Source organism: Salvelinus fontinalis, chromosome 35, assembly GCF_029448725.1.
Source record: "Salvelinus fontinalis isolate EN_2023a chromosome 35, ASM2944872v1, whole genome shotgun sequence".
NCBI classification, from domain to species: Eukaryota; Metazoa; Chordata; class Actinopteri; order Salmoniformes; family Salmonidae; genus Salvelinus; species Salvelinus fontinalis.
Genome location: NC_074699.1, coordinates 24,047,178 through 24,074,428, shown reverse-complemented (window position 1 = coordinate 24,074,428; position 27,251 = coordinate 24,047,178). Strand labels below are relative to the sequence as shown.

At 42.0% G+C, this 27,251-nt stretch overlaps 1 protein-coding gene across 4 annotated transcripts in view; it reads left to right on the top strand.

Moving 5' to 3' along the window:
- Positions 1-27,251, top strand: part of LOC129834592 (tubby protein homolog) — a 120,748-nt gene that overhangs the window by 87,906 nt on the left and 5,591 nt on the right. For 2 of the 4 annotated variants that reach the window (XM_055899715.1, XM_055899716.1), the window contains exons 3-8: positions 9,820-9,982; positions 15,275-15,412; positions 22,062-22,214; positions 23,001-23,122; positions 24,258-24,449; positions 24,949-25,061. In XM_055899715.1, coding sequence (XP_055755690.1) covers positions 9,820-9,982; positions 15,275-15,412; positions 22,062-22,214; positions 23,001-23,122; positions 24,258-24,449; positions 24,949-25,061 — 881 coding nt within the window. The remainder of the gene's footprint in view (positions 1-9,819; positions 9,983-15,274; positions 15,413-22,061; positions 22,215-23,000; positions 23,123-24,257; positions 24,450-24,948; positions 25,062-27,251) is intronic. The other 2 variants (XM_055899717.1, XM_055899718.1) reach the window with 2 other exon arrangements.

The window sequence follows — 27,251 nt, the reverse complement described above, 5'->3', positions numbered from 1 at the left end:
TTAAAAAATGGAAAGGATATGGCACCACAACAAACCTGCCACCAAAACTCACGAACCAGGCAAGGAGGGCATTAATCAGAGAGGAAACAAAGATATCAAAAATAACCCTGAAGGAGCTACAAAGCTCCACAGCAGAGATTGGAGTATCTGTCCATAGGACCACTTTAAGCCGTACACTCCACAGAGCTGGGCTTTACGGAAGAGTGGCCTGAAAAAAGCCATTGCTTAAAGAAAGAAATAAGCAAACACGTTTGGTGTTTGCCACAAGGCATGTGGGAGACTCCCCAAACATATGGAAGAAGGTACTCTGGTCAGATGAGACTAAAAGGTAGCTTTTTGGCCATCAAGGAAAACGCTATGTCTGGGGCAAACCCAACACCTCTCATCACCCGAGAACACCATCCCCACAGTGAAGCATGCTGGTGGCAGCATCATGCTGTGTGGATGTTTTTCATCGGCAGGAACTGGGAAGCTGGTCAGAATTGAAGAAATTATAGATGGCGCTAAATACAGGGAAATCCTTGAGGGAAACCTGTTTCAGTCATCCAGAGATTTGAGACTGGGACGTAAGCATAATGACCCTAAGCATACTGCTAAAGCAACACTCGAGTGGTTTAAGGGAAACATTTAAATGTCTTGGAATGACCTATTCAAAGTACAGACCTCAATCCAATTGAGAATCTGTGGTATGACTTAAAGATTGCTTAAAAATATTTTGCTTTTTCGAAGTGGTAGGCATGTTGTGTAAATCAAATGACACAACCCCCCCAAAAAAATCAATTTTTATTCCAGGTTGTAAGGCAACAAAATAGGAAAATTGCCAAGTGGGGTTAATACTTTCGCAAGCCAATGTAAGATAACACTACTCAATACTGCTTGCACGAATCAATCTGCAATACTTTTAGAGGATTACAAGTCAGGAAATGGTTGGAGATGCTAATTGTAAAGTTAAGTGATCTTATAAACATGGGAGTGATTTTTAATGAATATCGCACAGCTCTCTCACTTATGTGATGTCATTCTTATTCTTATCCCCTAATCTTTGAATGGGTTTGATGATTATGTCATCAAATTCGTGAAAACACAGATCTAGAGTGACAATGACACATGTTTTGTTGCTTTGTACTCCAGCACTTTGGATTTGAAATGATACAATGGCTATGTGGTTAAAGTGCAGACTGTCAGCATTCATTTGAGGGTATTTTCATCCATATTGTGTGAACCGTTTAGAAATTACACCACTTTTTGTACATTATTGGGACAAATTCACATATGTGCATTAAAGTAGTACAATGCTAAGTATTTGGTCCCATTTTCATAGCCCACAATGACTACATCAAAATTGTGATGCTCCACATTTTTTGGATGCATTTGCTGTTTGCTTTGGTTTTGTTTCAGATTATTTTGTGCCCAATAGAAATTAATGGTAATAATGCATTGTGTCATTTTGGAGTCACTTTTAATTGTAAATAAGAATAGAATATGTTTCTAAACACCTCTACATTAATGTGGATGCTACCATGATTGTGGCTAATCCTGAATGAATCGTGAATAACAGATGCACAAATTGTGCGTCTAACTTTCTCACTCATTATTCACGATTCATTCAGGTCTCAATACTTTTGGTCACCTAAAATGGGGGGACTATGTACAAAAAGTTATGTAATTTCTAAACGGTTCATCCGATATGGATGCAAATACCCTAGTCATTGTGCTGGAGTACAGAGCCAGAACAACAACACAATTGTCACTGTACCAATACTTTTGGAGCTCACTGTATATCAAATTATATTTCTGTTTGTGGAATAATTTACTTCTGCAAGATGTCTTTTATGACGTTTTTGTGCTGAAGACCATTGTGGTACATTTTTACCCATTTGAACACCATTCAAAAAGTTTTTAAAAAACTTCCTGGAAACTACTCATCACTTTCATACCGTATAGAGTGAAGATGGCATCAAAGAACATGGCTGACGTTTTACATTCTGCCAACCAATTGTGCTGTTTTGTTAGTTTTTTGCGTTTTGTGTCAATTATTTTTTTACTTATTGTGTACATAATGTTGCTGCTACCGTCTCTTATGACCGAAAATAACTTCTCGACATCAGAACAGCGATTACTCACCGCGGACTGAAAAATAAGTTTTCCTTTAACGAGTCCGACGAGAAGAATATCCTGCTTTCACTGGAACAGGCCCAGATCCCTGCCTTTTGTGTGAAGAAAAGATGGAGGATATGGGGCCGCAGATCGGCATCCTTCTGAAGATCCGTAGGCGAGCGAGTAAACTCCCACTGCAATCTGGGTGTGTTTATTTGTGAATAAAAGCTGGTGCGCGATGTCTAATATTAAAGAAGTCTCGAGGTATTGCTCGCCTGAGGTAGATTACCTTATGGTAACCTGTAGATCACACTATCTACCAAGAGAGTTCTCGTCTATATTATTCCTAGCTGTCTATTAACCACCACAGATCGAAGCTGGCACTAAGACCGCTCTCAACCAACTCTATAAGGCCATAAGCAAAGAAGAAAATGCTCACCCAGAAGCGGCGCTCTTAGTGGCCGGGAACTTTAATGCAGGCATACTTAAATCAGTTTTACCAAATTTTTTACCAGCATGTTACATGTGCAACCAGAGAAAAAATATTCCTAGACCACCTTTACTCCACACACAGGGATGCATACAAAGCTCTCCCCTGCACTCCATTTGGCAAATCCAAAAACTAAAGCAGGAAGAACCAGTGACTCGCTCAATACGGAAGTGGTCAGATTACGCCGATGCTAAACTACAGGACTGTTTTGCTAGCACAGACTGGAATATGTTCTGTTATTCATCTAATGGCATTGAGGAGTACACCACCTCAGTCATCAGCTTCATCAATATGTGCATCGACGACGTCGTACCCACAGTGACTGTACGTACATATCCCAACCAGAAGCCATGGATTATAGGCAACATCCTTTTCAAGCGAAAGGCTAGAGCTTCCACTTTCAAGGAGCGGGAGACTAATCCGGACACTTATGAGAAATCCCGCTATTCCCTCAGACGAACAATCAAACAAGCAAAAGCATCAATACAGGATTAAGATTGAATCCTACTACACCGGCTCTGACGCTCGTCGGATGTGGCAGGGCTTGAAAACTATTACGGACTACAAAGGGAAACCCAGACGCGAGCTGCCTAGTGATGTGAGCCTACCAGACGAGCTAAATGCCCTTTTATGCTCGCTTCGAAGCAAGCAACACTGAAGCATGCACGAGAGCACCAGCTGTTCTGGATGACTGTGTGATAACGCTATCGGTAACCGATGTGAACAAAACTTTAAACAGGTCAACATTCACAAAGCCGCTGGGCCAGACGGATTACCAAGACGTGTACTCAAAGTATGCGCGGACCAACTGGCAAGTGTCTTCACTGACATTTTCAACCTCTCCCTGACCAAGTCTGTAATACCTACATGTTTCAAGCAGACCACCATAGTCCCTGTGCCCAAGGAAGCGAAGGTAACCTACCTAAATGATTACCGCCCTGTGGCACTCACATCAGTAGCCATGAAGTTCTTTGAAAGGCTGATCATGGCTCACATCAACAGCATCCTCCCAGACACCCTAGACCCACTCCAATTTGCATACCGCCCCAACAGATCCACAGATGATGCAATCTCTATTGCACTCCACACTGCCCTTTCTCACCTGGACAAAAGGAACACCTATGTGAGAATGCTGTTCATTGACTACAGTTCAGAGTTCAACACCATAGTGCCCACAAAGGACTCTGGGACTAAACACCTCCCTCTGCAACTGGATCCTGGACTTCCTGACGGGCCGCCCCCAGGTGGTAAGAGTAGGCAACATGTCTGCGACGCTGATCCTTAGCACTGGGGCCCCTCAGGGGTGTGTACTTAGTCCTTCCTGCACTCCCTGTTCACCCACGACTGTGTGGCCAAACACGACTCCAACACAATCATTAAGTTTGATGATGACACAACAGCGGTAGGCCTGATCACTGACAATGATGAGACGGCCTATAGGGAGGTCAGAGACCTGGCAGTGTGGTGCCAGGACAACAACCTCTCCCTCAATGTGAGCAAGACAAATGAGCTGATCGTGGACTACAGGAAAAGGTGGGCCGAACAGGCCCCCATTAACATCAACGGGGCTGTAGTGGAGCGGGTCGAGAGTTTCAAGTTCCTTCGTGCCACATCACCAACAAACTATTATGGTCCAAACACACCAAGACAGGATTGAAGAGGGCACGACAAAACCTTTTCCCCCTCAGGAGACTGAAAAGATTTGGCATGGCTCCCCAGACGCTCAAAAGGTTCTACAGCTGCACCATTGAGAGCATCCTGACCGGTTGCATCACCGCCTGGTATGGCAACTGCTCGGCATCTGACCGTAAGGCACTACAGACGGTAGTGCGAACGGCCCAGTACATCACTGGGGCCAAGCTTCTTGCCATCCAGGACCTATATAATAGGTGGTGTCATAGGAATGCCCATAAAATTGTCGGAGACTCCAGTCACCCAAGTTATAGACTATTTTCTCTGCTACCGCATGGCAAGTGGTGCCGGAGCGCCAAGTCTAGGACCAAGAGGCTCCTCAACAACTTCTACCCCCAAGCCATAAGACTGCTGAACAATTAGTAAAATTGCCACTGGACAATTTACATTGTAGCGGGGGGCGCTACTCGCTGCTTATTATCTATGCATAGTCACTTCACCCCCACCTACATGTACAAATTACCTCAACTAACCTGTACCCCCGCGCACTCACTCGGTACCAGTGCCCCCTGTATATAGCCTCGTTATTCTTATTGTGTTACATTTTTATTATTACTTTTTATTTGAGTCTACTTGGTAAATATTTTCTTTACTGTTGTTGTATTGCACTGTTGATTAAGGGCTTGTAGGTAAGCATTTCACGGTAAAGTCTACACTTGTTATATTCGGCGCATGTGACAAATAAAGTTTGATTTGATTTGTATTGTGCTTAGGGCTGGCATAACTACTGTAAAACCGTGCAGTTATGGATGAAGACCATCATGAAAATAAAATAACCTTTTTAAACCGTCAACAAAAAAAAAGTAATATTTTTTGGGGTGGAATGAACAGCTGACTGAAGACCGGCCAGGTATTTGTAGCTTCGTAAGAACCATCCTGATCACTGTAGTGCTGCAGTGGCCTGCTGATATTCACTCAGGGAGTTCCTGTTGGGTTCACACAGTGTGATTTTAGTGACAGAGGAGAGGAGACAGTATTATAGTGTGGTTGTCATTACTGTGAGTCTATTATCCATGAAACTCCCATGGCTTGGTCACTCAATAGCTGAGGACAGAATTACCATTATTGCTCAGCTGCTTTGAATATGAAGACAGAAGGATCTGAGGCTAAGAGGGGATTTCCACATACACAATAATTTGTATTTCCACTCTAGCTTCTCCCTCATGTGGGTGCTAGCAAGCAGGCTAGGTAGTGCTAGGTATCAACAGCCAATCTAGTAGGGGCTGGAAGCTATAGTGAGCTTTGATTGGTCCATAGCGTCACGATATTGCCGAGTATTATCATGAAGTTCAGCTTGCCCCAACTTTGGTCCCGCCCTGTTCATGCTCCCTCGCCCATGCTCGTATCGCCCAACGTTTAGTTTAGTTTATTAATTCGACCATTTTTTTAAAACAAGCACACAATAAACTTAAAAGTCATACATGCACATGAATGAAATCTTTGAGGATAACACACAATAAAGTCTGGGACTTATTTCCATTGTGGTCCTCTTGAGACAAGATGGCTGGACAAGATCGAACACAGTATGGCAGTGAAATAATAAAACAAAAACATAAAAGAAGAACATCTATCTCATCATTCCAGTTACATCATAGGGGTTATTCAACGTTCCCCTCGTTCACTTCCCTGCATTGAAAATGAATGGGGCTCTGTTATTTCATCGCCGCCAATGAGTTATGTGGAAATGCATTGTAAGGTTGTTCAGCATGACATGTACAGTATGACCTCCATCATGTGTTCTTGCTATAGTACTTAAGGAGCCTGTGATTGCATCAATTTGGCAAACACTGAAGACTGAAGGAAAGCTCAAACCAACCGTCCATCTGCTGTAACCACACCACTTTTGCATTTTATTCTCAGAGTAGATCTGTTTTAAAGGAATTGTTTGTTAATGAACATAATATTAAATGTACTGCTTTTCCACAAAAGAAAAAGAACATACAAAATAAATTGTCAAGATTATTCTGTGCAAAAGAAAGATAGACCCTTTCTCTGTTTTTCTTCACCTAGTGTGGTGTCCGTGCTGAACAAGCCATTGTTTGAATATCAAAGTGGGTATGGATATTCATACTGCATTACTGAGACAGGTACCCAAGCAACAGTATTCCTTAAGCAGCATCCACATCCAGCTTCAATCCTGTAAAGTCTGTTCATCGAAATGTCAGGAGTTACTGTAGCAAGTTGCATAACCAGTCCTGATGCTGTAACCATTTTGTTTTAGGTCCAAAAGGTGGCACATGCGATGTTGGTTATTCACCTCACATGCTTTTCAAATTGTGAATTTCATGGTAACCTCCTGGCTGTACATGCACTGTCAGACATTGTGCATGAGAGAAGGACAACATCTTGTTAGTGGAGAGAGAGGAGGCAGAGTAGGAAAAAGAGAGGACTTATTAGTTGGTTATTTCACTGTACACTGACTGGTGGTGTTTTGGACAGCCATAGAGCTCCTCCATGGTTCCTCCTGGTTAACTTAGTTCAGGCTTCCTCCTCCTCCACACTCACTGCTAGAGTGTGCTGAGACGTTGTGTTCTGGTCATGGCTGAAGTGATGGGCTATATGACACAATCCTAATTCTCCACCCTTTTCCCAAAGTGTGCACTTGCACACTTCCTATCATGGAAACTCCCTCTAGCCAACGATACACCAATCAAATACTTTTCGATTCATTACAGAAAGTGTGCAAGTGCCCACTTAGGGAAAGGGGTGGACAACTGGTGGACAACTGGGACACAGCCATGGGTTTAGATTAAGGGCACTCTGTACTGGTACAGCAGACAATAGTACAGCAGAGTACAGTCTAGTGGTGTTCCTGCTTCATCAGGGATTCTCTCAATATTTGATGAGCTTCCAGCCTTGGGATGTCCCTCTGTTTGTAAACTTGCATAATCTCAGATGACTGCTGACTGCAGCAGGATGGAATGGATACCCAAGCTGTAGTAATACTTCATGTGGGTTATCCACATTGCCAGAGAGGGGGGATAGAGCTGAGGAGAAACGGATTGGGGCAGTGGTCCTGAAACATTAATTACAGAAGCAGAAGACATTCTATTTTTCTGGCTCTGAGGAGGTATTTCTGAGACTGCTATGCAGAGGTTTGAAGCAACTCTTCTTGCTTTCTCTGTTTTTGAACTCTGAGCTCTGTGAACTCAGTAGAGCTGGCTTTTACAGGATGTTAAAACGTTTGTGACTGCTCAAAATTTGGATTCTGACGTAAATTAAATTGCCTCATTTGGGAAAAGGAAAATAATTATTTAGTGTGAAAGTAGGATAATGAATCTGTGCAATGACACAGATTCTACTGAGCTACCGGATAAGGATAAAGGATTTGTGTGAGAAAAAAAGAGGTGTTATATGAATTTTTGGTTTGTGTGTGCCAGTGTGTGAATCATGTTAGAGTTCATATACTGGTCACATCTGCAGCTGAAGGTTCAGGCTTATCTTTGGTCAGTCGTGTGATTTAAAGGCCTTCCCACACTGGGCATAGGAGTCACTATTTTATGATTATTACATGTCACACTGTGCGAATTTACCAAATTAAAATCTTGATATCCACCAGTGGTGTAAAGTACTTAAGTAAAAATACTTTAAAGTACTACTTAAGTTTTTTTTGTTGGTATTTGTACTTTACTGTTTATATTTTTGACAACTTTTACTCCACTACATTCCTAAAGAAAATAATGTACTTTTTACTCCATACATTTTCCTTGACATCCAAAAGTACTCGTTACATTTTGAATGCTTAGCAGGACAGGAAAATGGTCCCACTCACGCACTTCAAGAGAACATCCCTGGTCATCCCTATTGCCTCTGATCTGGCAGACTCACTAAACACAAATGCTTCGTTTATAAGTTATGTCTGAGTTTTTGGAGTGTAAATGTTGGAGTGTAAATTCAAAATACAAGAAAATCATGCCATCTGGTATGCTTAATATAAGGAATTTTAAATAATTTATACTTTTACTTTTGGTACTTAAGTGTATTTTAGAAATTACATTTATGTTTGATACTTAAGTATATTTAAAACCAAATACTTTTAGACTTTTACTCAAGTAGTATTTTACTGGGTGACTTTCACTTTTACTTGAGTAATTGTCTGTTAAGTTATCTTTACTTTTACTCAAGTATGATAATTTGCCTCTTTTTTACACCACTGAGAACCACCTGGCCAGATTGTACGATTTACTTCAGTTTTGTTGTCACATTCTGTGATTGGCTTGCGCTGCTATGTCAGCTGACGTAGGCTACGTCAACTTCAGTGGTGTATTGGATCTACGCATGTTTCAGCACCAGCAGCGCAAGTTTCCCTCTATGTGAATGCGAGAGTAAAATGAGTTCGGAAATTATGCATCTTATAGTTTTCACATACAAAATGTATATGTCCGAACTCAGAATCAAATAGGCTTCCCAAAAATAACATGGTCACTGTGGTAGAACGTTTATTTTGATTGGTGGTGATGTGCGTTTATCAAAATCCCATCAGGTAAACAAAATTATTAGGGAAATAATTTATTCTTGCAAAGCATGTAAACGTTTAAATAGAACTGTTATAAGACACGTCTGTCAACTAGTCTGGTTCCTCTTCAGGAAATGGTAAAAAACGTAATAAAAATGAAGGCAATCACCCACCTACAGGTGAACGAATTGAGGCAGACACAGTCAGGCAGAGGTCAAACTCATGTCACAATGATCTTGTCCTTGATAGGGTGTTCTGTAGCTCATCGTATGAAGACAAGCAGAAATGTCATTTAAGTTGGACTGTGGTATGATTGCAGGCTGGGCAGAAGCACAATTCGTTCACCTGTCCAGCAATCAATCTTTAATCTACTGTAACTCAGGTGATTGGAGGGCCAGAGCACACAGACAAATTTGTTCTCTCAAGGACACAGTCTTGTGTCTTGTTACAGTGAGGGTGCACTGTACATGTGAGACAGCGTTTTGTGTGTGTGTGTGTGTGTGTGTGTGTGTGTGTGTGTGTGTGTGTGTGTGTGTGTGTGTGTGTGTGTGTGTGTGTGTGTGTGTGTGTGTGTGTGTGTGTGTGTGTGTGTGTGTGTGTGTGTGTGTGTGTGTGTGTTTGTGTTTGTGTGTGGATGAGTTTAACTATACTTGTAGGGACCAGAAGTCCCCACAAGAATGGTAAACAAACAACGATTTCACCATCTGGGGACATTTTTGTTATTCCCCACAAGGTCAAATTAAATTTCTAGGGGATTTAGTGTTAAGGTTCGAATTAGGGTTAGGAGCTAGGAGTAGATTTAGGTTTTGGGGTTAATGTTAGGGTTAGGGGTTAGGGAACATTTTATTTTGAATGGGACAGAATTTTGTGTCCCCACAAGGTTAGTTGTAAAAGTGTGTGTGTGTGAAGGTAAACCATTTAGTGTTAGAAAATATCTATCCATGTTAATGTATTATATATGACACAATATTAGAAGATAATTGAGTGAGTGTGTGTGTGCATGTGTCAATAATACCAGAAGAATTGAACAGCATTGAGGTGTGTGTGTGTGTGTGTGTGTGTGTGGTGTGTGTGTGTGTTTCAGCGAGCTCTCCTAGAGCAGAAGCAGAAGAAGAAGCGGCAGGAGCCTCTGATGGTGCAGTCCAACGTGGACGGGCGGTCTCGCGCCCGCAGGACCAAGCAGTGTGAGGAGCAGGCTCCCCTGGTAGAGTCTTACCTCAGCAGCAACAGGAGCACCATCTACCACGGTAAGAGAGACAGCCGGGATCCTTTCACCACCAGGACCCTATTACCAGGGCTGTGTCTCGAATGGCACCCTATTCCCTAGTGCACTACTTTTGGCTAGGCTTTGTATACTACTACTACTACTATATATGCTTTTTCCAAAAAATTGTGCACTATATAGGGAATAGGGTGCCATTTTGGAAACAGCCCATGACCCTTTCACCAGTTGTTTACCATAGGACCCCGCTTCCTCTCATCTCTGAGGAAGCTACTCCAGTGGTGCCCGGCAATTCCAGAGATGTCCAGTAACGCTCTGGCGTGGGGCCCTTTCAGGGGCTATTCACAGCCATGACCGGGTGGTATTGACTGTTTGATCAAGTTCGTCTCTTGATTCTTAGCTCCTGGGCCAAAGGAAAACTTTTCTACTGTTGTGACTTTTTTAGTGTTACTTTCTGCTCTGCATATGTAAGTACTTAGATATCTATCAATACCATGTCAAGGTCGGCAAAAGAAACATGTAATACTTTATTCATTAAATAACTTTGTGTCTTTGTGTGAGAGAGACTCCAGGATTTACCAGTACATGCCTTTCAACTATAAAACTCTAGTGGTCAGAGCTCTGCAGTAGTCCTTACAGATAGAGCAGAGATGGTGTTAGTGCTGTGGCGATTGGGCCACTGATCTCCACAGAGGGACTTTAGCTGCAGTCTTAATCCCCAGCTCAGAGTGACTGAGTCTGGGCTCCAGACCATGCATCCACACAGCACAGCCTGGATGGCTGGCTGCTTGAGCGGAAGACAATGCCCAGCACAACATAAATCAGGCAATGGGTACAAAAAAATAACTGAAAAGCAAATATACCACTAATCACTATTAGGGCAACAATGAAGAAGTTTAAAACCATAGGACCCGTGGTAAACTTGCCTGGTAGAGGAAATGTGTAGCTTGTCCCCACGCACACTGAGGAAGATGGTTCAGGAGGCAGAAAAGTCCAAGGGTCACAGTTGGACAAATATAACTTTTTGTTGGACAAAAAGTTGGACAAATATAACTTGGTCGCATATTGGGGTCTCCAAATCTACAATTAGATGCCACCTCCATGCCAATAGGCCATTTGGAAAGGTTGCCATAAAAATGCCTTTATTGAGAGCAACCAACACATGCAAATGTCTGGAGTTTGCTGAAGGCATTGCCACTTGGATTGGAACCAGGTGCTATGGTCAGATGAGACGAAGATGGAGCTCTTTGGCCACGCACACTAGAGGTATGCAGAAAATAACCTCATACCTATTGTAAAATATGGTCATGGATATTTGATGTTATGGTGCTGTGACTTGAACCCCATTGAAAACCTGTGGTTTAAATTGAAGAGGGCAGTCCATAAGCACAGACTAAGGATAGCAAGGATCTGAAAAGATTCTGTATGGAGGAATGGTCTAAGATCCCTCCCAATGTGTTCTCCAATCTCATAAAACATTAAAGAAGAAAGCTCAGTGCCATTACCCTCGCAAAGTATTGAAAACAGGTTGTGCCAATGCTTTCGACACCTATCTTTTTGAGATTTTCTTTAATCACTTGTTAAACAAAATATTATTCTCTGAGCAATTGTATTATTATAAAATAATACAATTTATTATTAAAGCTCAGTATTTGTATTTATTTTATAGTATTTTTTCATCACCTTTATAATGCATGACAAAAAATTTGGAAATGACTGAATAAGAAAGCTTCAGAAACAGCTCAGTGCATATGAGTGGAGTGACGTCAATACAAAGTATATGTTTCATCTTCCTTCAGTGAGTGTACATCCTGATGAAAATATTCCCCTCCGACACTAGTCAAACAGCCCCTGCTATACACAGAAGACACTGAAGCTTTGAACTTCTCCGAATATTTCCCGTTACAATCTCAGCCCCATCCTTCCAAAGATGTCAAAAAAGATGCCTTTGAGCTCATTCAGTACAGCAGCAAACATATGGAGAGAGTCCCTTGATTCATACCTTATGCTTAACAACACACAGATGGCACTACGCTGTTAGTGAAGGAAGCATACACACTGTTTGGTCTTGATAAAAATAGAATCTCCCTCTCTCTCTCCTGTCCTTATTTTTCACCATCCTTAGATTACCCCCTGTTTTTCTTTCTGTAGAACTCACATTTTCTTGGCTCTATTTTAAGAATCAATTCAGCACTCACTAAGAGGGATTACGTGTTCTCTGTACCTTTCTTATTTTTGTCTGATTAACCTTAAGCTGTATGCATTTCCACATCTACAGTATATCCTTCAGATAATATCCATGAAAGGTTAAGTTCAGTATTAAGTGGAAATGCCGTTTCATATTACAGCTTTTATTTACTTACCCTATCTGGATTCATTGAAAAATCATATGGCACTTATCCTATAAGTGGTACTTTCTGGAATTTTCAAAGAAGTACTGTTGTATGTAATTTCAAAGTATACCATGTACAGTGGCAAGAAAAAGTATGTGGAATTACTGCATAAATTGTGGATTTCTGCATAAATTGGTCATAAAATCTGATCTGATCTTCGTATATGTCACAACCATAGACAAACACAGTATGCTAAACTAATAACACACAAATTATTGTATTTTTATTGTCTATATTGAATACATCATTTAAACATTCACAGTGTAGGTTGGGAAAAGTATGTGAACCCCTAGGCTAATGACTTCTCCAAAAGCTAATTGGAGTCAGGAGTCAGCTAACCTGAAGTCCAATCAATGAGACAAGATTGGAGATGTTGGTTAGAGCTGCCCTGCCCTATAAAAAACACATTTGAGTTTGCTATTCACAAGAAGCATTGCCTGATGTGAACCATGCCTTGAACAAAAGAGATCTCAGAAGACCTAAGATTAAGAATTGTTGACTTATATAAAGCTGGAAATGGTTACAAAACTATCTCTAAAAGCCTTGACGTTCATTAGTCCACTGGAGAAAGTTCAGCACTGTTGCTACTCTCCCTAGGAGTGGCCGTCCTACAAAGATGACTGCAAGAGCACAGAGCGTAATGCTCAATGAGGTTAAGAGGAATCCTAGAGTGTCAGAGCATGAGTTAATGTTTCTGTTCTATACCGTACCAGGGAGAGATGGTTCCAGTTTGGAGTCGGAGGGACAGACACTGGTCTATACAATGAAAACTGTTGGCACAGCAGATACTGTCTGCTATGTATTATAGGTATCTTTCATACAAATCTTAACCTTGTGACCCGTTCTATATATCTGTTGTTCGTAGTGTGGGTTGAAAGAGGTGTATCTTGGCTATAAAAGACCTTTGTACTTTTGTCTAGGGGCTCTCAACGACTCATTTGATCGTGATTCGTCGACCAGCCATGACCAGCCATCATTATCGTAAAGCACTCAATCGATTCACTTTATATATGTGTGTGTTGTATTGACCTGCTCCATTATTAATTAGTGATTAAAAATGTAGTTTAAGTATAACTCTTACTTGTGTGATAAGTTTCTCTCCTCATTTGATAGTAAAGAAATGAACCAACACAAGCCACTGCTGTCCAAAAAAACATTGCTGCAAGTCTGAAGTTTGCATAAGTGCACCTGGACGTTCCACAGCGCTACTGGCAACATATTTTGTGGACAGATGAAACTACAGTTGAGTTGTTTGGAAGGAACACACAACACTATGTGTGGAGAAAAAAAGGCACAGCACACCAACATCAAAACCTCATCCCCACTGTAAAGTATGGTGGCGGGAGCATCATGGTTTGGGCTGCTTTGCTGCGTCAGGGCCTGGACAGCTTGCTATCATTTACGGAAAAATGAGTTCGTCAACAGTTTATCAAGACATTTTGCAGGAGAATGTAAGGCCATCTGTCTGCCAATTGAAGCTGGGTGATGCAACAGGACAATGACAAAAAGCACAGAAGTAAATCAACAACAGAATGGCTTCAACAGAAGAAAATACGCCTTCTGGAGTGGCCCAGTCAGAGTCCTGACCTCAACCCAATTTGAGATGCTGTGGCATGACCTTGAGCGGTTCACACCAGACATCCCAAGAATATTACGGAACTGGAACAGTTTTGTAAAGAGGAATGGTCCAACATTTCTCCTGACCGTTGTGCAGGTCTGATCCACAACTACAGAAACTTTTTGGTTGAGGTTATTGCTGCAAAAGGAGGGTCAACCAGTTATTAAATCCAAAGTTTCACATACTTTTCCCACCCTGCACTGTGAATGTTTACACGATGTGTTCAATAAAGACATTAAAATTGTTAAAATCATTAAAATTAAAATTGACATATAATTGTTTGTGTGTTATTAGTTAAAGCAGACTGTGTTTGTTTATTGTTGTGGCTTAGATGACGATCAGATAACATTTTATGACAAATTTATGCAGAAATCCAGGTAATTCCGAAGAGTTCACATACCTTTTCTTGCCATTGTAAATAGCATGTTTCTTCTGTTATAAATAAGATTAGCATCCAGTAGATAAATCATAAAGCAGAAAAACCTGGAAAATATTTGTATATTATTGACCGCCCCAAATATAGAGTGACATTGTTAACAGAATATTTTAGGTGGACTAAACAGATTTAATTTAACCAAGTTCAGAAACTGACTTCAGGCTCATGCTTATCTGAAACAGAGTATGTAGGCCTACTAGTTGTTAGTTTCCATATATGCTAACAGTAACTTTAGGGCAAGAATACAGGTCTCTCCATCCCTCTCTGCTCGGAGCTTTTGAAGCATTTTCTCTATTATTCCCCTTGAAGCTGTTTGGAATAATTCGAAGAGAAATGGGTTCCCACAATGAGACTGTGAATGTCTCCGCGTTGACGGATCTGGGCTCTGAATTTTAACGAGAATAGACACATACCACTGGATATTCAGAGGAGGCTGTAGGGGAAAGAATAAGGCAACCAAGCAGTTGATAGGATTAAGATAAACATGTTAGAATCAAAGTGCCAATTTCAAGGGACTGTAGCTACAGTATGCATTTGTTATCATCTAATCCTGGAACATGTTGTTGCTGGGAGGAGAGTGCATTTGCAATTTTCACAGAGCAGCACATTCATGACCTGTTTGACATGAGGCGATAAACAGTGTTCTCTCCCAGGCAAGAAAAACGCCTCTGCTGTGTGTCTGCTTCCTATAACCTTGTATAGTGTCCTCTGCTAACTTTGTCTTTACCTGTTCTTTCTCTTTCCCTATAGGCTAACCTTAACTGACAGTACCCTTCTGTTTAGTCTCTTACTTCATTTTTATCTTCATAATTTCCCCCCACCTGCCTGCTAACTCCTTCTGTCCGCTGGTTCCTGCCGTGCCGTGCGTAGTGCAAGAAGCTGAACACGAGGAGGTGAAGGTGGTAGCGGACAACCAGGCTCCTCGCTCAGCCAAAAAGGACAAGGCATCGACCAGCTCCACCCCGCAGACAGGCAGCGGCAAGAAGGAGAGGAAGGGAAAGCACAAAGGTCTGGCTTGCTGCTGCTGCCTCCAGACAGACAGAGAGACAGACAGGCTACAGAAGCATGCATGGTCCTCTCTCTCTGTCTGTTGGCCAACTGTACAACACGTCTCCGTCTGGCTCAGCTTTGTCTCCTACCGTGATTGGAATGAAACGATCCAATCATGTAGAGTAAAACAGATTGCATGTGAAATGAGTTGCATGGTCACCAGATCACATATTTGTCTACCAATTGATCTCCTTTGATAGCTGAATCGTATTGCTGTATTGTCTTAATGAGTTGAGCTTTAAAAAGTCCATGTTAAGATGCCTCTTCCCCATGCTCCATTAGGTACCTGGCTGTATGCATCTCTCATTCACACAATCATCCTTTCAAACCTCCTCAAGCTGGATTGGACTCGGTTCTGTTCATGTCTCCATCTCTGGTGGCACATAGTGGCATTCTAAAGCTAATCAAGCTGCCCTTACAGAGAAAAGAAGCATGCACTCAGGTGCTAAGTCTGTCCAAAATCTAATCTGAGTAATGATGTTAGAGAAGTCGGTCCTCTCTGCCTGCCAAGTAAACACCTTAGTGACTACTGAAATGCTCCTTGGCCTTGATACAGACTTCATACGTAAGCAGCATGAATTGAAATGGAAGTGTGAAATTGTGCTCCCTGTCTCACTTTGATGTCTCTCTCAACTTCTGAGTTTCAATAATCAAATCAGTATACTGTATGTATTTCTGGGCTCCCGAATGGCGCAGCGGTCTAAGGCACTGCTTCTCAGTGCTTGTGGTGTCACCATAGACACCCTGGTTCGATTCCAGACTGTATCAGAACCGGCCGTGATTGGGAGTCCCATAGGGCGGCGCCCAGCGTTGTCCGGGTTTAACCGGTGTAGGCCGTCATTGTAAATCAGAATTAGTTCTTAACTGACTTGCCTAGTTAAATAAAGGTTCAATTAAAAAATAAAATAAATTGCCAGTGGCTATCTGAAATGCTTGTTTAGGAGCCCTTCCCAACGATGCAGATTTTAAAAATATATAATAATAAAAAAATAGTAGCACGAGGAATAAGTATACACAAGAATGGAGCTCCAGTTGAAGTCGGAAGTTTACAAACACTTAGGTTGGAGTCATTAAAACTAGTTTTTCAATCACTCAACAAATTTCTTGTTAAAAAACTATAGTTTTGGCAAGTCGGGTAGGACATCTACTTTGTGCATGACACAAGTAATTTTTCCAACAATTGTTTACAGACAGATTATTTCACTATCACAATTCCAGTGGGTCAGAAGTTTACATTCACTAAGTTGACTGTGCCTTTAAACAGCTTGGAAAATTCCAGAAAATGATGTCATGGCTTTAGAAGCTTCTGATAGACTAATTGACATAATTTGAGTCAATTGGAGGTGTACCTGTGGATGTATTTCAAGGCCTACCTTCAAACTCAGTGCCTCTTTGCTTGACATCATGGGAAAATCAAAAGAAATCAGCCAAGACCTCAGAAAAAGAATTGTAGACCTCTACGAGTCTGGTTCATCCTTGGGAGCAATTTCCAAACACCTGAAGGTACCACGTTCATCTGTACAAACAAACAGCTTGGAGGGGAATGTGATGTTGAACGCTGAGCTGTAGTCTATGAACAGCATTCTCACATAGTTATTTCCCCTCTTGTCCAGGTAGGAGAGGGCATTGTGAAGTGCAATTGAGCTTGGAACCCTTTTTGCACTCTCTTTTGACTCATCACAATGCTGCTGCTACTGTTTATTATCCATCCTGTTGCCTAGTCCCTTTATCCCTACCTATATGTACATCTACCTAAATTACCCCATACTCTTGCACATCGACTCGGTACTGGGATTTTCACTCAAGACTTAGTGTTGTATTCCTCGTAGTGTGCATAAAAGGCATTTAGCTCGTTTGGGCGTTCTGCATCACTGGGCATCTCACTGGGTTTCCTTTGTAATACGTTATTGTCTGTAAGCCCTGCCAGATATGCCAAGCGTCAAAGTCAGTGTAATAGGATTCCACCTTTCTCCTATATTGTCCTTTTGCATTTTTGATGTCTCATCCGAGGTCGTACCGTGCTTTCTTGTATGCCGTTCCTTGTGTCCCGTTCCTTGTAAGCGGTAGCTCTAACCTTTAGCCTTGCGTGGATATTGCCTGTAATCCATGGTTTTTGGTTTTGATATGTTCGTGTAGTCACTGTGGGGACGACGTCATCTATGCACTTATTGAAGAAGCCTGTGACCGGTGTGGTAAACTCCTCAATGCTATCGGATGAAACCCAAAACATATTCCAGCCTGTAGTAGCAAAACAGTCTTGTAGCCTCGCGTCTGCTTCATCAAACCACTTTCCTATTGAGCATGTCGCTGGTACTTCCTGTTTGAGCTTTTGTTTGTAATAAGGAATTAGAAGAATAGAGTTGTGGTCAGATTCGCTGAAGTGAGGACAAGGGAGTGGCTTGTATGCGTTTCTGTGGGTAGAATAAAAGTGGTTTAGAGTTTTAGCACCTTGTGTCGCAGAAGACGTGTTGATAAAAGTGAGGTAGAACTAGGGTTGCGAAATTCCGTGAACTTTCAATAAATTCCCTGTTTTTCTTAAAATCCCAGTTGGAGGTTTCCCTGAATCAGGAGGGAATAAGCAGGAAATCCGCAATCCTCCAACTAGGATTTTGTGAAAACAGTGAATTTACTGAAAGTTTTCAGAATTTTGCAACGCTAAGTAGAACAGTTGTGTCTCCCTGCGTTAAAGTCTCCGCCCACCAGAAACGCTGCCTCTGGGTGAGCGGTTTCTTGTTTGTTTATGGCACCATACAGTTCGTTGAGTGCCAAAGTGGTGTTGGTTTGTGGAGTGATGTAGACAACTGTGATAATTACAGATGAGAATTATCTTGGTAGATTAAAGGGTCTGCAGCTTACCATGAGGTATTTTATATCTGGTGAGCAAAAGCTATAGAGTTCCTTCTCACTGGAAGCAGCACACCAGTTGATGTTTATGAAGAGACACACTCCTCCCCCCTTGGACTTGCCTGAGACCACATTCGTCCGAACGCGCCGCTGCATAGAGAAACCACTGAGTTCTACATACATGGTCATCCGGCCACGTCTCTGCAAGGCATATAATATTGCAGCTTTTCAAATCTCTCTGATAGAAGACTCTCTCATCCATATTATTCTCGAGTGACTGGACATTTGCCAATAGAACGGAGGGGAGTGATGTTCGATATTCTATTCGTCTCAGTCTCACAAGGATGCCGGCTCGTTTGCCGCGTCTACGCCTGCAGTGTTTTGGTAGCCCATGCAGCAAAGGAATGGGGTCCAGTATGAACAAGGGAACAGCTGAGTCGGAGTTGAAGTCGGATATGAAAGTCGAAATCGAGATTAGTAACTGTTGATCTGTCCAGAATTGGATGGCGGTCATATGTGATAATAGTATGAACTTTCTCTACGAAACAAAGTAAAGATAAATACGAAAAAGTCACTAAATAGCAAAGTCAGGTTGGAACTCCTAAGATGTCTCTTATCCGTTGGCGCTATCTTTGTTGTCTGCACAATAATGCAGGAAACTTCTCTTGAAATAATGTAAAGGCAAATGATTTATATAATAAATAATAATACATGTTTTTATTGTCACATACACCAGATAGGTACAGTGAAATGTGTTCATTTCCAGTGATGGGTATGTTTTATTTCACTCACAGAGTGAGCCCTCCAGGCTGGTTTATGGGAAACCCACTACCTTGTAAAGATGATATAGGTAACAGGGCTGTTTGTCATATCAGGATGCTTTTGTGATCCTTACTCATCTGTTCAATGCTATTGTTTTTCCTCCAATGTGATTCACTCAGGGCCAGTGATTAATCAGACCAGAGTCACGACGTCGTTCAACACCGATATGGTCCCTTTCTTCTTACGGAATGATGGCTTTCCTCGTCACACGCGCACACACACACACAAACACACACACACACACACATACACACACACACAGCTGCTCTCTGAAATGAGGGTTGGCTGTTTCGCTAACGCCACACTAACAAAGGGTTGCAATCTCCCTCTAAAAGCAGCAGTAATTCTTGTGTAATCACAGTGTTAAAAAGACAGTTACTAATTCAGTTGGGAGCAATAAAACCCTCTTTCAGAATGTGCGTTTTACCGGCTGTGATTTCATCTGGCTCATCTCATTTAATCGCTTGTTGCACTGCTATGGTGATGAGACAGAAGAGGATGAGGAAAAACAGTTTATCAGTGGCTTTGAAGCAGTAATGATCATGAGGTCTCATTTATAACCGTTGTGTAAATTTGACACTAAATATCTGTGCATAATTTCTGAAAAGGCTACCCTAGTCAGAAAATCCCCCAAATCCAATACAAACTATTAGAATCCAATAGAAAATCATTTTGGAACCTACCCTATAGGATTTCATCCTGTAGGTCCTATCGTAGAGGATTTTATCTGATAGGACTGGTTCTAAATTATGATTGTTTATTGGGGAGATTCTTGAATTTGAATCCTGTAGGATGTTATAAGATAAAAACCTATAGGAATGGTTCCAAAATCTGATAGGATTGAACCACTCCCATATTGTGGTGGTGTGTTAAAGAGGTTGAGAACCTCAGGGACTTATCACTGGTGTGGGTAGGCAAAGAGATGGACATTGTGCTCCGGAGAGAAAATGTTCCTCAGTTTACTTGTTTTTAATCTTGATTGCAGTTTAACATAAATGTTCAGGTTTCTGTGCCATTTTAGATTATTTGCGCTAATTTCCTGTACTAAGACCGTATGTGTTACTACATTACACAAGCTCACGTTTTGACTATATTGAATTGAGGGTAATTACACATCCTTTTTTACATAGATTAGACCGGGGGTCTTGGGACTTCAAATTCTACTATCGTTTTCAAACTCAAATGTCAGGCAAAATTTGAAATGCTCTCTGTATAAAAGTCACTGGCCTCACACCAATACATGGATTTATCACTCAAATAACAGCTAACCCTTGTCACTGTTGATATCCTATGGCGAGTCGGGATTAGTTGAAGTTAAATAACAAAGCAACTGATTTATTTCCTTCCCCGTTTCGGCATCCTCACAACTTCCATCCGACATTCTAGAATTTAGATGACTGTCTACAGCAAATTCTCTTCCAACCAGTGATATACAAATGATTCTCAGATTCAGTGTGGCCTTTGAATAGTGTTAGTTTAAACAGTGCATACACTCCAAACATTTGCCCCTGCTCTATTGATTTCAAATTAATATCGATATGACTGATTAACAAAATAGTGTTGTTTCTTTCCTCATTGGCGACCCACTTGCAACAATCCTAAATGTAGCTGGCTGTCTTCTACAAGTTGTTCTCTAACCAGTGATATACATATTATTCCCAGATTCCGTGTGTTTTTTTAGTAAGGTTAGTTTGAACAGGACGTGTAACCCGACTCCCCCCTCTCATTCTACTGATTTCAACGTGATATCAGTATGAGTGATTGACAAATAAGTGTTGCGTTTCTCTTTCCGTTTTGGCCACACCCCCACAGCAAAATGCATCACTACAAAATGTAGCTGGTTGTCATCAGCAGGTGGACCTCTAACGAGTGATGTAAAAATGGTTTCCAGTTTCCATGTGGTTTTTGAGTTGTGTTAGTTTCAACAGTGCACACAACCTGATTTCTCCCCTAATCAATATGAGTGATTAATTGCCACTTGTCAAAACAACAGGGTTTTTGGTGCATATGCAGTTCATAAGGTGCTCGTTAAAAATAATAGAAGAAATATGACGAACATGTCCATCTGGGGCGGCAGACAGCCTAGTGGTTAGATCGTTGGACTAGTAACCGGAAGGTTGCAAGATCGAATCCCAGGCCTGATACGGTAAAAATCTGTCGTTCTGCCCCTGAAGAAGGCAGTTAACCCACTGTTCCTAGGTCGTCATTGAAAATAAGAATTTGTTCTTAACTGACTTGCCTAGTTAAATAAAATAAAAAAGTCTACAGTTGCACAAAATACTAGGCCACTTGCCTGCTTGCAATAGCAATACTTAAACCACTTCAAACTGTGCTTACACATGGTCTAAAGTTTGCAGGAAGGTGACCACATTCTCATATCAGTTAACTTTTGCATGAAGACTGGCGCACGCATGTTTTGGTATATTTTGTACATACGCACGGTTTATAAATGAAGCCCCCACCACTCTATTTGTGTGAAAGGGACTAGTAATCTGATGCTTGATTGGCTGAGTCAGTAGCTGACTAGCAGCAGGGACATCATGTTCTGCCCTGTTACGCAGGCTAATTGAATGGCAAAGAAGCAGCGGAAGTTTGAAGAGTCAGGCTGAAAATATACCACATCAACCCACAAAGGCTTTCAAATCTGAATTTTACTGCATGACCCCTATTACCCAGGCAAATGTCATCTACTAGACTCCATTTACTTATACTGTATGAGTTTTTTTCCAACACATTTCCATTCATTCTCCATCTGCTAAATGACTTAAATGTAAATGTTAAATGTAATGTCATGTTTGCATGCATGTAGGCATGTTATGTGTGAGTGTTGACACATAACAGTATGTTTGTGCATGATCTAATGCATGTGTGTTACTACTGTTACTGTACGACTATGGAGATCTGACCCTGATGGGGCTGGTTGGGTGTGGTGGTGTGGCAGGACTCGATGGGCCGGCGTCCTTCCAGGAAGAGAGCCAGATCCAGATCATGACGGTGGGTCACTGGGCCGTGGAGGAGGGGAGTGAGGGAGATGCTGTGATCAGTGCTCAGCCACAGGGCAAGCAGGACCTGAGGGTCACCATGCTTAAGAAAGGTATCAATGCATATAGGCCTATCCCTGGCCTCCAGCCTGATCTGTGTACATGTACAGTCCCTCTGTGGCTTTGATTGGTCTGAAACACTGGTCAGAGAGTGAATGGCACTTGGCCTCTCCAATCATGCAGTGATTGGTCTGAGATTATGAGATTGTGAGGACCTTGGATTTATTATACAGTAAGACCTGTCAAATACAGCTCTCCTTTCCCCTTAGATCTTTGCCAACTGAACAATAACATCTAAGCCAACTAAACAGTAACATCATGCTTATTACATCATGAATAACACCTTACTAAAAACATCAACAGTACTCCACTTGTTTTGTTCCTCTTGGTAAATAGGTTTCCAGTTTCCACCACCTTTTGATAGCTGAAAACATACTGTACAGTGACAGTTAGATACATTTTTCTTAAAAATTGTCATGGGCAACCAACCAATTCAGGAAGCAGCAGGTATACTATGACCTGAGGCTTATGTTGTGATGCTTTTAGTGAGCACGCTACAGGTGTGTATTGGCAGCTTTTCATGGTTCTTTCCTTGTTGGAGAGAGAGCCTCATACAGTTCAGACTCTACCCAGAACACTACCCTGCCTTTAGACAGTAGTGTATCCAAACCTCTCCATGAACTGATGTTTCAGAACAGGCGTATGTGTCTATGTTCCTGTGTGTTGTGTCTTTGTGTACAGTGCTTGGTGTATGGTGCAGCATGCATTTACAGTTCTTATTCAAACAGCGTTACTAGGAGCACGACAATGCCATTACATTATGTATTTTCTGTTTGAAGGTATTTCTAGTAGTATGAACTTTGACGAAGAGGAGGATGACGAGGATGAAGTCAGTTCCAGTTCCTCTCAGCTCAACAGTAACACACGGCCAGGCTCTGCCACCAGCAAAAAGTCCTGCAAGGTACACCATCTGATGCTCTGTGGTCATCTATTGATTCCTGACTCTTGGATGGAGCTTTTACTTTACACACAGTGTGCGCTAATGCATCCTCTATTTGCTTTGTTCCTCTGTTCAGCGGGGCTCAGCCATTAGTCCATTTGGGGAATGACGACAGAGCAGTTTTGTGTTTTGGGCTACATTATGCTCAACCTATTCCTCTTTTGTAGCTTTATTATTGTCATTTGAACTGTAGTTTGTTGATGCATGGAAGCAGCCCAGACATCTTCTGATGAAATGGGAGTTTTTTACCCTGGATCTCAGAACATAAGCAGTCTCATGAATCCATCTGAGAGGGGAAAGGGGAGTTTTTGTATATCAAACTGCCTCTCTGAATCATGTCCTTGCTGAACTCTTTGGTAGCTGAATATAATATTCCTGTTGGAATGGCTTTCTATCATGCAGATGACATACCCTGGCCCTTTGCCCCCCTGGCAGTTTTGAAATGCTAGTTAAAATACCCCCCTGAAAAGACAAATGACAGTCCACAAAATGACTAGGTTAGGTTAGCTCTGGTATTTCTGACTTATCATCTGTCATATTCCGAAATAACTGCTGATTATTATTTGTATGAATATTTTAAACCTGCAGGAAATGTGGTGTGAGAACAGGCAATTTTTCTCTGCTGTTTCTTTCCTCTCCTGCTGTCTGACTCAGAGGTAGAGCTAGTCAGAGGAGGCGGTGGGCTGTGTAGTCTCCTGTGGTTCGAGGAGGTTGAGGGGAAGTGACTCTTTAGTGTACTGTGGGCTTTAGAGAGGCACCTGACATCAGGAGTGACATTAGAAGCTACCCTGAGCAACTGACCATGTCACCAAGCTGCTGAGACAGTCTGTGTCTTACTACAAGTTTGGTTGTTAATCATGTCTCCTCGCTGCCTGGTCCTTCCATGTGGATCTAACCCCCTGTTGAAACCCAGATGGTGTCTACACAGCCTCATGGTTTTAAACACAACGTGCTAATGTAGTTTCAGTCCCCATTGGATGTTTTATAATAACCATTACCGTTTTATAATGGAAGGGAAGCAGAACAGCCGAAGGTCCGGTAATCTGATGTTTTGAACGGGGTGTGGGCTGATGGGCCGTCTATCTCTGTCCATCAGGAGGCAGCCTCAGCGTCCACCCCTCCCGTCAGTGAGCCGGCCATCGACGTGGACGACCTGGAAGAGTTCACCCAGAGACCAGCCCCTCAGGGGATCACGGTGAAGTGCAGGATCACCAGAGACAAGAAGGGCATGGACCGAGGCATGTACCCTACCTACTACCTCCACCTGGAGAGGGAGGATGAGAAGAAGGTGAGTGTGGAGCAGAAGGATAAATACTTATCACACTGACAGAACGCAAAGTGTGACCCTTTAGGGCAGGGCTGTTCAATGTCGGTCCTGGATGGCCAAAAAACGACTGCTTTTCATCCTCTCCTTCTAATAAGGGACTGATTTAGACCTAGGACACCAGGTTAGTGCAATTAACTACCAGGTTGAAACAAAAATCAGAAGTGTTTCTGCCCTCCAGTACCAGAATTGAACAGCACTGCTTTAGGGCCACCATCCATCCTGACAGTACATGGCCCTCTGCCTATGAACAAAAACTGGTGCCAAATACCATCATGCCCCTATGAATTAGCACTACCAATCAACCGTGACAGGCTGTGAAATGAGTACATGCTTTGATTGTTTAGTGGAGCTGGTTAGATGAGGCTAATTTAGGTGTTGCAGCCTCAAGTCCCAGGGCTTATTGATGATGGTGTTGTTTCTGATGAAGTTGCTTTGCTAATTGGATTTGTTCTTGCCATAGGTGTTCCTGTTAGCTGGACGGAAGAGAAAGAAGAGCAAAACATCTAATTACCTCATCTCCATCGATCCCACTGATCTGTCTCGAGGGGGGGAGAGTTTCATCGGGAAGCTGAGGTGAGTGAGTCTGCTGCTGTTTCTTCTGACCACGGGGCTGCAGCTGCAATTTTCACAATAATGAGCTCATCTTTATGCGAAATCTAGATTACCTTCCAAGAAACTGTGGAAGATGGTTGTTTCTCTTTCAGAATGTAGGCCTATGGGCAGAGGTATTACAACAATGTAGAGTAGAGCAGGCTACTGAGTGCATGCTCATACTTATTTGTCAACTCCATGGGATTCTCTAACCTTAAATATATTATGCAAGAAGGACGTTTGCCTTTTTGGAGTAGCTGAATGAATGTGCTGTTTGATATATGCTGTAATGAATTGGGGGCTATGCAGGCCCACACCTGGCTGCTCTCTTGGAGAAGACAAAGTAATTGGATTCATTACCTCCGTTTGAGCGCTCATTGTTGGGATGAGGAAGCAACACCTGCGTGTTTGCAGCCAGGGGGCCAGGGTTGATTAAAACAAGGACAGAGAGACCCTGTGGGCACACTGAAGAGGGGAGAGGGGCACTGCTGCAGCCTACACACCCTGGCAGACGCTTCCTATAAGGATGTGTGGGTGGGTCTGCACTGACTACAGTATGTCTACATTGTTTTGATTCATCAGCTTTGTGTCTGTGTGTGTGTGTGTGTGTGTGCGCATACATACAGTGCCTTCAGAAAGTATTCACATAAAGTATTTCAATATTTTGTTGTGTTAAAATGGATTAAATTTAGATTTTGTGTCACTGGCCTACACACAATAACCCATACCTTACACACAATACCCAGTGGAATATGTTTTTATTTTATTTTTATTTAACTGTAGGTAGTGGCTGTGATAGGTGAAAACTGAAGATGGATCAACAACATTGTAGTTACTCGACAATACTAACACATGTTTGGGGAAATTCCAACACAGCACATCACTGAGTACCCCTCTTCATATTTTCAAGCATGGCGGTGGCTGAGTCATGTTATGGGTATGCTTGTCATCGGCAAGGACTAGGGAGTTTTTGGGGATAAAAAGAAGCGGAATAGAGCTAAGCTCAGGCAAAATCCTTTCACTCTGCTTTCCAACAGACACTGGGAGACAAATTCACCTTTCAGCAGGACAATAGCCTAAAACACAAGGCCAAATATACACTGGAGTTGCTTACCAAGGCAACGTTGAATGTTTATGAGTGGCGTAGTTGCAGTTTTGACTTAATTCGGGTTGAAAATCTATGGCAAGACTTGAAAATGGCTGTCTAGCAATGATCAACAACCAACTTTAGCTTGAAGAATTTTTTCCATGTGCAAATATCATACAATCCAGGTGTGCAAAGCTCTTCGAGACTTACCCAGAAAGACTCGAAGCTGTAATCACTGCCAAAGGTGATTCTAACATGTATTGACTCAGGGGTGTGAATACTTATGTAAATTAGATATTTCTGTATTTCATTTTCAAAACATTTTCAAAAAAATCTAAACTTTTTTACTTTGTCATTATGGGGTATTGTGTATAGATGGGTGAGAAAGAAAAAAAAGACAACAAAATATGGAATAAGGGGTATGAATACTTTCTGAATACTTTCTGTGACCAGATTTTGCTGTGGGGGTTTATGTAAAATCTAACAGATTTTTTTTCTTCTAATGAGCGCTTTTTTGTTTACGCCTGTTCACACTCTCTTAAGCCTTAGCCCCACCCATCTCTTTAAGAATTCACATGTAAACGCATGGCCAGCAACCGTCAACATGGTTGACCCTCCATTATCTCAACCAATCGTGGCTAGCAAGGAAGGACCCTGTCTTTCTCCCTATATAGCTCAGGGCTTTCTCCTTGGCTAAACTAGGCTCATAATTAAACATTTTTATTCATATTTACGGATCCCGTACAAGTTTGTGATTAAAGCACATGAAAGTTCACATGTTCAAGAAGGCATTTGTGCAAAACAATCTACAAATATATTAAAACGGCCCTGCTGTGAAGTAGAAACTAGCCTCAAACGCCGCCGATCCTGTAACCAGTCACATATTGTCTGGGCCTGCTCACTGTCTGCGTTAGTATAGAATAGTGCCGGGGCTCCAGGCTTTGATTTCCAGGAAGGCAGTGACATCAGGGCTCCTTAGAGATAGCATCAGCTCTGCCACAGCACAGTGGCTCCACAGAGAGAGCCCCCCAGGTAGCCTAATCAAACATGGCCTGGCCACGCTCTTCATTAATCTGGTGTACTGG